At 37.1% G+C, this 13,839-nt stretch overlaps 1 protein-coding gene across 1 annotated transcript; it reads left to right on the top strand.

The window, feature by feature from the left end:
- Positions 1-937: 937 nt before the first annotated feature.
- On the top strand, positions 938-12,800 carry LOC131807099 (uncharacterized). The gene is made up of 3 exons (XM_059132109.1): positions 938-1,822; positions 1,896-4,373; positions 12,794-12,800. The coding sequence occupies exons 2-3, from the start codon at positions 3,271-3,273 to the stop codon at positions 12,798-12,800; spliced, it is 1,110 nt and encodes a 369-aa protein (XP_058988092.1). The 5' UTR covers positions 938-1,822; positions 1,896-3,270.
- The last annotated feature ends 1,039 nt before the right edge of the window (positions 12,801-13,839 follow it).

The following is a 13,839-nucleotide window of genomic DNA, read 5'->3' on the forward strand; positions in this document are numbered from 1 at the left end:
TACAAATGCTTCTGTTCTTAAATGTATGAATTGATTACAAAAAAGACAAAAAAAAAACAACTTCAACAATTTCATCAAGAATCTTTCAGAAACTAGTAACTCACGTCAAATGTGGGCAGCTTTAAGGAACGTCAAGAAGTATCAGAAGGAGAAACCACCAAACAACTCTTAAGGTACGGTCACACTGGCAAATATTTGATCGAAATTTGTTTTCCCATATTTGACTGAACAAATGTGAAATTCATACAGAGTTGATTCGATGTTCACATTACAGTCAAATATTTGACAGATTTTGTTTGTTCAAACAGTCACCAAACAGCGTCAAACAGTGCTATGGGAAAACATGTTTGACACATGTTCACATTCGTAAAATATATTTTCCCATTGAATTGTTTGATCAAACTGTGAGGAAACATAAGTTTATTTGGCCGAGAGAAATAGACAGAGAGAGTGAAAGAGAGACATAAAGAAAATGTAGTTTCGGGTATAACTTATTTGGAGAAGGGAAGCAATAGAACAGCTGTTGTGGAATACATTCCTTGTCAGAACAATTTTTTTTTGCATTTTTGTTTGTATCATGATAGAAGAATACAGGTAGTCACATCGACATAGCTGCTGGGACAATGAACTGTCAAAACAATTTTGGAATTGAAAATAATGAATGAAATATTATTGAAATTTGTAAAAATTGTTGAAAAATATATATCATTGCAAACTCCGATTTTTCGCTGTATAGGAAAACATAAAAATCTACTATTTTTGTCAAAACATTTCAAAATTTTTGACATATCATTGTTTCAAGCGTTGATGCATCTACCCATATCCTGTTCCAGAACCTGCAAGAATCTACTAGTTTCGCAATTTTCTTCGATATAATAAAGGGAAAATCGGTTATCGTAGTAAAAACACTTACATATATTCTCGCAGTTCTGGAACAGACCAAATATAAACATTTTTTACTAAACATTCAAATTCAGTTAATTCAAAAATATCAAATAAACAAAGCCACTTATTGCATTCGTTTGTTTTTCTATTCATTAAAAATCATGCTACAAATGCTCCTGTTCTTAAAGCAAAATGCTGCCCAATGTTTTAAACTGATATTTTCCCTTGTTTGACCTTACAAAACATTTCCATCGTCAAATAAATGTTTGACCAAAAAATAGGAAAATAATTGATCATATATGTTCACATTATGGACACATTGGTCAAATTTTTGTTTTCCGGCAAATAATTTTGTTTTCCCAAAATCAGCTGTTTTTGTATTTACCGTCAAATAATATTTGGTGGTCAGATTGTGACAAAGAAATATTTCACATTTTTCGTCAAATATTTGCCCAATGTGACCTTACCTTTAGAGTGAGAAGCAGAAAGAAGAATATTTAAATTATAGAACAATTCCTCTTCTATAGGAAACCCACCAATTCCAGTAATCTTGGAAATACTTCAGGGCCTGAAACCAGTTTTAGATACTAATGATATGGAAAAATTCCTTAGCTCTAGAAATCCAGACTCTGCGGAACGTGCAGACGACATTTCCTACAAAATGATTGATAGCCTTAATAACTGCGGGAAGTCCAAAGTTTTCAACGCTCTTTCAAACATGTGGACCAAAGGTGAATTCCCGGGCCAGTGGAGATGTGTGTCGAGGTGGGCCCTGTACCAAAAAGGAACAAAGATTTGTCTTATGTAAAAAATTACAGACCAGTAGCATTAATTTGCACTGGACAAAAAAATTTGGAGAGCGCCCTAAAACCAATTATTCAACACTTTTTAAATGAAGATAACGCAATCCCCAGAAGGTCTTACGCATTCATGCAAGGTAAGTGAACATCATTATGCATGAAGTTACTTCGCAAAAATGTTTTCTATAGCCGATCATCAAATCATTGCAGATGATTTTCTGTTACTGTGTCACGACAAAGATTTAAAAAGTACAAAAAAATCCTTGCAAACAAAATACAGGAATTACACGATGTGGAAAAAAATTAAATTTCAACATGGAGAAAATTAGCGTCATTAATTTCAGCAAAAGATGACAAGATCTGAACATCACGATCAACTACAAAAAATTAAATCAGAAAAAAACATGAAATTTTTGGGTGTTCATCTCTCATTAAGCGGGTCCGCAAAGATTCATATCGATTCTGCAACTTCATCAATAACTCGCAATTGTTCATTCCTCAAAATATTAAGCTGTTGCAAATTCGGTGTAAAACCTTCAAAAGCTTTGCATTTTTATAAAGCATTTGTAAGACCAAAAATTGAATATGATGCCTCAGCCATTTCCAATTCAATAAAAACGTCTGAACAAAAGCTTTAAGTGTGTGTACAGAACAGTTTGGGTTTAATTAAATCTACTCTAGTTCCAATTATTTATCAATTGACTGTGGTCTCGATTTAGATTTGAATTTACCTGGAGCAAGCCTTGTGAATCAAAATGACCAAATTAACACCAGTTACGCCTATGTTTGGAGGAAATTTAAAAACACTCTTTTAAACATAAACCCAACAAACTCTGTCAGTGAATCGACGAAGGTCATAAAAACATATGGAGACTTTTTTTTAACAATATCGTAAGCAGCAATAATGAGGCGAGTCAAGATATACAACAACTGATCTATAAACTCCAAAATGAAGGTTTGAATATATTGTTACGAATATAACTTTAGATTTAAGTTAATTTAGATGAATTCCGTTAATTTAAGAATTTGAATTGTAACGTAAATTTCTACTACGCAGTTTATTTGAATAACTTCACAACAACAACTACTGTATAGATTTTTCTACATCCTTCCATTTCCTCTTTCATTTTCTATTTTGTTGCTGACGTACAATTCTTGTTAAACGTCATCATTGATGATCGCTTAATTCCTCTTTCTTTGTTACCCCCTCGCCTGTGTATGTGTTGTTGTTATTGTTCACTCAATGTAAGTTGTATGTGTTCGTTGCATTGGTAGATTGTTCGTAATCTAGGCGTTACCAGATCGTCTAGAAACTTCTGTAGCGACAGGCGAGGCTCATATAAATAGGGGAAATGGAAAGGCAGTTAGTCAGTTGTGAATCAGATCGCGAATTGAAACCGTCGAGTAAAGTAAAGTGCAAAGTAAAGTTGTGTGAATAAAATCATTGTAATAATCGTAATCCGAAAGAACCCGCGTTTTATTTGGTACGAGCTGTATTGGGAAATAAAACAACGTCTACACGGGATTAAGTAAAATCCAAGAACGTAACAATTGGTGTCGGAAGTGAGATTACGATAATACTACGATGAAGTTTAAGGATCTACGAGTGGAAGACTTGAAGAAGGAACTTAATAAATTGGAATTGTCCTCTACTGGCAACAAGGCTGAACTACAAAAACGTCTGTTGGATGAGTTCGAGCGCCGTGGTATGAACATCGATACATATGAGTTTGACAGTAAGGATGAAGTGGATTTATCGGAAATGGGCGAATCCAACGGTGGGGAAGTCTCGTCAGTAGCTGCCAGGGGTGACGATTTCAGAGAAATGCTAGCCAAAATGTTTGAGGAAAATTTCAGAAGGTTCGAAGAAAATTCAAGAATAACGAACGAGAAACTCGAGTACATTGCAGAAGTTATTGGAAGGAGAGTGGAAACCGTGGAGGTCCAAATAAAAGAGTTGGATAAGAAAGTGCAGTCGGTTGACGAGAAATTTCTGTCCCACGACCATAGGGTTACAAATCTGGAGAAGAAAATTTCGGAACTGGAAATCAAAGGTGGTCCGGTGCGAGTTCCTGATAACACACTAAAAATCAAACCTCCTGTATTCGACGGCTCTACGTCATTCAATGTTTTCAAGTTACAGTTCGAGACAGTGGCTTCTAGAAATTCGTGGAACGACAGCGACAAAGCGGTTGCACTACTTCTGACATTGAAGGGCAGTGCTGCTGATGTTATACAGAGTATTCCTGTCGCTTCTAGAAACAACTATGAAGATGTTATTGCTGCACTGGAACGTAAGTACGGTGGCGAACATAAACGAAACATCTACCTTATGGAATTAAGGGGAAGAGTACAGAGGGCAAACGAGACGTTACAAGACTTTGCAGCTGAGGTGGAACTTTTGGTGCTAATGACGTATCCAGGAGAGGATCACCCATTGCTGGACCGTATGAAAATCGAAACCTTTGTGAATGGCATACGTGACCCTGAGATTAAGTATGCAACATATGCGTCACCAAAAGCATCATTTTCCGAAACTGTGTCGTTTGCCCTTGCCCAAGAGACGGCACGAATAGTTGTTAAGCCCCAGACCCACAAGATTCGCCAACTGGAGACCGAAGGTTGCGAACCCAAATCTCTCGTTAACTCGATCGAAGACGCCATGAGGCGGGTAGTAGAAGAGACAAAGTTAGTTGGGATGACTAAGCCCAGGGTTAGATGCTACAACTGCGATAAAGCAGGTCATATTGCGCGCGAATGCAGAGCTAAGCGCAAACGATCCAGGTCATCGTCACCACCTCCAACGAAAGATGGTAGAAGAATGGCCCAACAGTCCACCAATGAGTCACAGTTAAACTAAATCGAGCCAGTCCAGCGGGGCATGAACTGGCTCCCATCGACGATGGCCCCACAATCTCCATAGCAATAGTACAACAGGAAAGTCACAACCTAACAACAACTGGGTACATCAATGGTGATAAGCGAGTTCTGACGTTAGATACTGGCGCATCAAAGTCCATCGTAAGATCAGATCTGGTAAAGGGAAAAATAACGCAACTTAATGGAGTCAGACTGCGCACAGCAACGGGGGAGCCCGCGGCAGTACACGGCAAGATTACCCTGAGACTAACTATTGCCAATAAATCGGAGAATTACGAGTTTATAGTTGCCGATATCGTAGACGAAGTGATAATAGGCGCAGATTTTATGATTGCCTTTGGTATCAATCTGGATATGAAAGAACGTGTGATGACCTGGTCTAACGTCGAAATTCCGTTAAACGTGGGCTACGATGAAAGTACACCCATTAGACGTCTGACCACGGACCATCCAGAGATAATACCGCCCTGTGCCGAAGCAATAATATGGGTACCAATGAATGGAGATTGTGGAGCCGAGAAGTTGTGGGTGGTGGAACCAGCAGAAAACAGAAACAGTAACATCCTAATAGCGAATGCCCTGGTGAAAAGCAACAAGGACGGATTAATTCCTGTTAGAGTTTTGAACCTGTCAAACAAGCAAGAGCAAATTTGCCAATTTTCCGATGTTGGACAATGCACACCAGCTGAAGCTGTAGTTAATTTGGAAACTAGCACCGAAAAGCCAGCTGCCATGGAGAAGAAGCACCTCGACGGCTACATAAAAGAGTGGACACACCAATTATCACCTTCCGAGAGGAACAAGGCTAAGCAGCTATTATGGAAATATGCCTCTACCTTTGCGTTGACAAAAGAGCACCAAGGAAGAACATCAGTGGTGAAGCATGAAATCAATACAGCAGACGCGAGACCCATTAAACAGCCTCCAAGAAGTGTTCCCCTGGCAAAAAGAGACGAGGTTCAGAAGCTGATAAGTGAAATGGAAAAGAGTGGTGTAATAGAACCATCGTCAAGTCCATGGTGCTCCCCAGTGGTCTTGGTCAAGAAGAAAGACGGAAGCACCCGATTTTGTGTGGACTACAGAAAGTTGAATGATGTCACCAAGAAAGACAGCTATCCGCTCCCAAGAATCGACGACACATTGGACACATTAGCCGTGACGTCATGGTTCTCCACCCTCGACCTGCAGAGTGGGTACTGGCAAGTAGAGATCGCCGAGAAAGATAAGGAAATGGGGGTCTCTGGCAGTTCAATGTCATGCCATTCGGACTCTGCAACGCCCCGGCTACATTTGAAAGGCTGATGGAGCGTGTGTTAAAAGGGCTGCAGTGGAAGTCGTGCCTCATATACCTGGATGACATCATAGTCATGGGACGCAACTTCGACTAACACATCAAGAACTTAAAGGATGTTCTACAGCAGCTTTCGTCTTCAGGCCTCAAGCTGAACCCAAAGAAGTGCAGTCTCTTCCAACGAGAGGTGAAGTTCCTGGGGCACCACGTGACGCCGGAGGGCATATCGACGGATAAGGAGAAAATTCAAGCCGTCAGAGATTGGCCGCAGCCCCGAAATCTCCATGAGCTGCGAAGCTTTCTGGGTCTCTGCACATACTACCGTCGATTTGTCCAAAATTTTGCCAACATCGCCGCCTGTTTACACCGTTTGACGCAAAAAGGCCAGAGGTTTCAGTGGGGCAACGACCAGGAGGAGGCATTCAGAAAGCTCAAAGACATGCTATGCAGAGCCCCCATTTTGGCATACCCTATACCTGGCGGCAAGTTTGTCCTGGACACAGACGCAAGTGCGTGCGGCATCGGTGGCGTCCTTTCCCAGGAAATCGTCGGACAGGAAAAAGTCATCGGGTACTACAGCCGGACATTGTCGAAACCTGAGAGGAATTACTGTGTGACGAGGAGAGAGCTGCTTGCTGTCCTTGAGTGCGTTAAACACTTCCACAAATACCTATATGGCCAGCATTTCCTGCTGAGGACCGACCACGCTGCTCTCCAATGGTTGCTGCAGTTTAAGAATCCGGAAGGTCAACTAGCCCGTTGGATCGAGAGGCTCCAGAGTTATGACTTCAGAATCGAGCACAGAAAAGGCGGAAAACACGGTAATGCTGATGCCCTGTCTCGTCGGCCATGCAAAGTAGAATGCAAGCACTGCTCAAAGGCTGAGAATAAAGAGAATATCGTTGATGTCCGACTATTGCAATTTGAGTCGGGTGAAGATTGGTCGACGGAACAACGAAGAGATCCCATTCTGGGCAAAGTAATTTCGGCCATAGAAACGGGCAAACGACCTAGTCGCAAAGAAATTACCTCCGAAAGCCCTCTTTTAAAATCCTATTGGGCCCAGTGGGACAGTCTACTTATAATAGATGGTTGCCTATATCGCAAATGGGAAAGTGAGGACGGTAAATCTCACCGGAACTTGATCGTCGTCCCAGACTCCAAAATAAGAGATGTCTTGTCGGAGTTTCACGATGGGCCAAGTGGAGGACATCTTGGCATAGCAAAAACCGCTGAAAAGGTAAAGCAGAGATTCTACTGGGTCGGCTGTCAAAAATCCATTGCCGACTGGATCGCCAATTGTGAAAGGTGCATAAGAGCTAAAGGTCCAACACGGAAGAGTCGAGGCTACATGCAGCAGTATAATTCAGGAGCCCCTTTTGAAAGAATCGCAATGGATGTAGCTGGACCGTTCCCAACAAGCGACTCTGGGAACCGGTATGTCTTAGTGGTCATGGATTACTTCAGTAAATGGCCAGAGGTTTATGCTATCCCAAATCAAGAAGCCAGGACAATTGTGGATGTGTTCAGCAGAAATTGAATTTGTCGCTATGGTGTTCCATCTGAGGTTCATTCCGATCAAGGGAGGAATTTTGAATCAGCGATCTTCAAGGAAATGTGTGACTCCTACGGAATCAAGAAAACCAGAACGACGCCCCTACATCCACAATCAGATGGCATGGTGGAAAGATTCAATCGCACCCTGGAAGAACATCTACGGAAAGTGGTGGACAGTGGCCAACGAGACTGGGATGAGCATATTCCCAAGTTTTTACTGGCTTATAGATCGGCCATTCATGATTCCACATCCCGGACCCCAGCCAAAGTTCTGTTCGGAAATGAATTAAATGAAGACAGTCAAAACTCTTTTAGTAAAGTCCACGATGCAGTCCGACATCGAATAAAAATGGTTAGCAACCGCATGAAGGCAAGGTACGATCGAGCGGCAAATACCGATGGGTTTCAAGAAGGGCATCTGGTACTATTGTTCAACCCACAACGAAAGAAAGGACTATGCCCCAAATTACAAACGCACTGGGAAGGACCCTACAAGATTGTCACGAAAATAAATGACGTCGTTTATCGCATCCAGAGGAGCGACAGTCCCAGGTCGAAGATGAAAGTTGTACATTTGGAGCGGCTGACCCCCTACGGAACGGGAACTGTGCCTATTCGGGACGAACAGGCTTAAGCGGGGGGCAATGTTACGAATATAACTTTAGATTTAAGTTAATTTAGATGAATTCCGTTAATTTAAGAATTTGAATTGTAACGTAAATTTCTACTACGCAGTTTATTTGAATAACTTCACAACAACAACTACTGTATAGATTTTTCTACATCCTTCCATTTCCTCTTTCATTTTCTATTTTGTTGCTGACGTACAATTCTTGTTAAACGTCATCATTGATGATCGCTTAATTCCTCTTTCTTTGTTACCCCCTCGCCTGTGTATGTGTTGTTGTTATTGTTCACTCAATGTAAGTTGTATGTGTTCGTTGCATTGGTAGATTGTTCGTAATCTAGGCGTTACCAGATCGTCTAGAAACTTCTGTAGCGACAGGCGAGGCTCATATAAATAGGGGAAATGGAAAGGCAGTTAGTCAGTTGTGAATCAGATCGCGAATTGAAACCGTCGAGTAAAGTAAAGTGCAAAGTAAAGTTGTGTGAATAAAATCATTGTAATAATCGTAATCCGAAAGAACCCGCGTTTTATTTGGTACGAGCTGTATTGGGAAATAAAACAACGTCTACACGGGATTAAGTAAAATCCAAGAACGTAACAATATTTTTCAATGACGGATCAGTCACCGATCATTTTTCTGGGGCTGCTTTCTATCACACCAACAATAATATCACTAAATCCTTTTCATGCATTATAAGTTGTCGTCAATGTCAGCAGAGTTAATAGCTTTTTACCAGGTAGCATGTTATGCTCAAGAACATAACATTGCTAAAATAGCAATACTTACGGACAGTTTCAGTGGTCTACATGCCATTTCAAACAAAAAGCACAAAAACTATATCATTGACACTTTCATAAAGAAAGTGGATAAAATCCATTTTGTCCCAGGTCATTCTAATATCAAATCTAACAACATTGCGGATAATGCTGCTAAAACGCTTCTTTGAGTGATTTACTATTGGATATTAATTATCCCTTACACGATGCTATTTATAAAATATCTAGGTCTCTTTGGGAAGAATGGTCACAAGAGTACGCAAGTCTGGCACGTGGCCGAAATTCTGCCTATTACAAAATTTTTCCTGAAACGTCCAGAAAGCTTTGGCTCAATAAAATTTCAATGAACCCAGTCAATTATAAGATTTTTTTTAATTTTAAGTGGACATTGCTTTTGTAAAGCCACTTTGGCAAAAATGAAAGTGGTTGCATATAGTCTTTGCGATGATTGTTTAATAGAAGTATCGGCTTCACACATAATTTTTAACTTTTCTAAGTACAATAATACGAGGAAGCCTTTTCCCGAATTAAACGAAGTCTTCACTTTTGAAGACTTTGTGGTCAAGTATGGGTTTGGCAGTCTTAAAACACTACTCGATTTCTGTGAGAAAGCTAATATTGAACTCCAAACTGTACGTCGATTTGTTCAAGTTTGCGAAACCTAATAGACGGTGTCTATTAATTAGTGATGGTGCTAAACCCCTGACTTGTTGCTGGAGCCAAGACTTCCAGTTTGGAGATAACATAATAAAGAAAAAAAAAAACATGCAAAAGGTCAGACTATCTTCCCTTAATCTTTTAACGAAAATTTTACTGAATTCATGTTGCCATATTTTATATTAATAATGTGAGAGTAAAAGCAACATTAATTAAAATAAAAAATGGATAACGCAAATGATTTAGATTTATTTCACAAAATTAATTACAAACGCGTCTCGTTTGTTTTTTTTAAACTAAAACGAAGATGTCATTGCGAAAACATGCAGTGATTACCAATTACTTTTACAAAAACTTATCATATCTCTGCAAAAATGCATTTATTTTAACGGATAGATGCAATAATGAATACGCGATAGTGTGAACTTTATCCTTTACTTTTCTTAATGAGGGTATAACAAAAGGGGACTATAAAAAAGATATAAGAACGGGCCTATCTGTAGCAAATCGTCTTCCAATTCAAGTCTGTGTAGCCCTTTATTAGATCCAGTGGGTTAATTTTGAGTGATTAGGTACACTCATGGTAGAAGAATACAGGTAGATGCACCAACGCTTGGGAACATTGATATGTCAATTTTTTAATTTTTTTTTCAAAATAAGTGGATTTTTATACATTTTCTTATACGACGCCAATCAGAGATTGTTATGATATGCATTCAAAATTGGTTTGACAGTTCATTGTCCCAGCCGTGGTACACCGTTAGGAGGATATAAATGCTGTTCAGAAGATGTTTGTTTATGTGTACATACACAACCAAAAGAGAATCAAAAAACAGCCAACAATTAATTAAAAAAACCTAATATAGATACAATTGTTGTTGGAAAATAATTGTTTATTCACAGTGATGGCTTTCTTCAATTAATAATGCGTATTCCAATGTATTGTCATGAACAAATAAAATTTAAAGTTTTTTTTTGTTATTGTTTCATATTTTGCGAAACTATCAGCGACTCCGGATTACGTAATAAATCCTGATAATGTGGGTTAATCCGGATTAAATTTTATGTAAACGCACTAGTTAAGGCACGGTCACACTGGGCAACTATTTGATCGAAATTTGTTTTCCCATATTTGACTGAACAAATGTAAAATTCATACAGAGTTGATTCGATGTTCACATTACAGTCAAATATTTGACAGATTTTGTTTGTTGAAACAGTCACCAAACAGTGTCAAATAGTGATATGGAAAAACATGTTTGACCTATGTTCACATTCGTGGAACAAATTTTCGTAACGAAATTCTTTGATGGAACTGTGACGAAACATAAGTTTATTTGGCCTAGAGAAATATAGAGAGAGAGAGTAAAAGAGATGCATAAATAAAATATATATATATATATATATATATATATATATATATATATATATATATATATATATATATATATATATATATATATATATATATATATATAGAATTTTATTTTGAGAAGAAATCTTGACCTCCTACTCCTAATTAATTCAAAAATACCAAACAAACAAAACTAGTTATTGCATTCGTTTGTCATTATATTCATTAAACATCATGCTACAAATGCTTCTGTTCTTAAAGAAAAATGCTGCGATGCAATGTTTTAAACCGATATTTTTCCTTGTTTCACCTTACAAAACATTTGCAACGTCAAATAAATGTTTCACCAAAAATGAGGGAAATAATTGATCATGTGTGTTCACATTATGGACACACTGGACAAATTTTTGTTTCCTGGCAAATAATTTTTTTTTCCAAAATCAGCTGTTTTTGTATTTGCCGTCAAATAATATTTGTTGACGCACTTTTACTCCCTAGTTTGATGCAGCACCGTATTTTTATCAGCTTTCGATAAAAGTTCTTGTAAAACAAAACATTGATGGTATGTTTCTTCGGGATACCGTAGTATTTCGTTGCTGCATAGTTAGGCTTAATTCCTAAATTGTTTTTATAAAAACAACGTTTTTTATTAGTGTTGTTGTTATTTTTTGTTGTAAATGAGTGTCTAATTTATATAAATTAAAATTTTAAAATCATATTTAAGATAACAATATTCAGGATTAAAATAATATAAAAAATTAAATATTTTTATGAAATGACTTGTGAAATTTTAAGAAACATATTGACAGCCTTGGTTTGTTAGAGTGTGTAAAATAATATGTTATCTTTTATTACTTGCGTCAAAAGGGTGTCTTAAACAATCTCAGCAATTGTGGGGTATAAAATTGTAAAACTTTAAGGAATTGTGATTTTGGAATTGTTGTATATTTTCGGAGACATTTCTATTGCTTCATTATGTTATTAATAGTTAGATGGGTTGGTATTTTTGTAAATAGTGAACCAACGTCGAATGAAACCAAGATGTCGTCGTCTTCCACATTTATCTCATCTTGTTTTTTCTTCAATTCCTTCGAGTTCTTTATACTATATTTATCAACTATAATGTGTTTAAGTATTTCTCTAATTTTTTTTGGGCAGTTATGTAAGTCTGTTTGTGTAATTCCATGATTATTTTGTTATTTGTTCTTTGTAACTTTTGTGTGGGTTCCATACTTAATATTATGTATGTTGTTTTGTTCGCTAAAAGGGTTTCCTACAATGTGTGTAAGTGTCTCTGTACATAACCATTGTTTTATTTCCTTTATCAGCTTTCTTTTTTGTGTTTTCTTAATAACTGTTTCGTCTCCTCAATTATTTGAATAATGAATTCATCTTTTTGGCTAAGACAATGCGATAGAATTCTATTCGTTATTTTTGAGCCTGTTATTTCTTTTTGTCTGTCATTCGTTAAGGTTTGCAATTATTGTTCCAACTGTATCGACGAAATTTATTGTGGATTTATGAATACGAATTACGTGACGTATACATTATGGAATCGACATTTGGAATGTGTGTGGATTTTATCTAAATGGATTCTATCTAAACGTGCTATAGCAAAAAAAAATTAGATTTTACTTGCTCATGATAATCATTGGGAGATGCATTACTTTACTTGCTGAAGGTCACCAATGTGTATTTTTAAACATCAATTGTCTCTATACTTGATTCTAAGTAAAATTATGAAGGTAAAGTCATTTCAAATAAGCACATCCATCACCGCATTTTCTGTATTTTAACATGTCAAATTTCTCTGCATAGAAAACAGGTTCCCATCTCTGATTTGTGTATGTATAATGGATTTACAAGTATAAATTATGTCAAATTTTGGTTCACTCCATCAAGTACCTCCCCCTCAAATGCTCAAAATTTTGAATAATTATAATTCTTATAAAATTTGCAATTAGGGCCTGATTGTCTTCGAGCAGTTCAATATTGTTACGAACATAAGATCTGGTATGAAATTGAAATATATCGGATCACCTCTTCTGGTATCAACGGGCCAAAAACAGGTCAAAAATTTTAATAATAAAAACGATCATAAATACAAATTGAACACCCGATTTTCTTCAAATTTCACATATCTTAATATTTTTTATTAAAAAAGATCTGGTGTATCCCCCACAACATGCTGAACATCAAACTTCTGTATCATAATATATCTGTTAACATACCACCTGGTTAAACTTTTACAATTATTCCGATAGAATTGTAAATATGTGTTTGATTTTTTTAAATCTTGTACATTCCAATATGTTTATCAGTAGAAAGTGGAACACTTCGATTCACTGTGAGCCATACACATTTGAACATTTTCCAAAACATATCTCATATGGGCCGGTTATTATATCTTTCCGATAGATAAAAAATTATGTTGTCGGACACATACATTTTCGTTATTACAAGTTTAATGTAAGTATGAACTGTCTGATAAGCCAAATATCAGACCATCTTCCCTTTATCTTTTAAAGTAAAGGTTACCGAATTCATGTTGCTATATTTAATATTGATAATATGGCAATAACAGCAAAATTTATTTAAATAAAAAATAATAACGCAAATATTTATATCAGACTCACAGTACGTTAACATGGGTGGATTAACCCTCTGGATTTGTATCAAAATTGTCATATCCAGTATTTACACTTAAAATAAATCCACATGAGAAGGTTAAGGTTCTAATGCAAACATGGCATTAGGTCAAGAATCAGTCATGGCAGAAGAATACTTCTACCATGGAATCAGTAATCAATCGCAAGTCAATTTATTTGTAAACAAACAGATGTTGTATAGCTAATACATCTGTCGACAGAACCGCCGGGTACTTTCTAACCTGTTTTTTTTTTTTACTTTTATTATTTGAAATATTTCCGGTAAAAATATTGCGAAAATAACCAAAATAACGAATAATACGAAATACGAACAGATGTACATCGCTAAATCGGCTTAGAAT

Source organism: Musca domestica, unplaced genomic scaffold (assembly GCF_030504385.1).
Source record: "Musca domestica strain aabys unplaced genomic scaffold, Musca_domestica.polishedcontigs.V.1.1 11, whole genome shotgun sequence".
Taxonomy (NCBI): domain Eukaryota; kingdom Metazoa; phylum Arthropoda; class Insecta; order Diptera; family Muscidae; genus Musca; species Musca domestica.

What these genes read in the sequence shown, in the direction of transcription:
- LOC131807099 (XM_059132109.1), top strand. Translation starts at nt 3,271, where the DNA reads ATGAAGTTTAAGGATCTACGAGTGGAAGACTTGAAGAAGGAACTTAAT.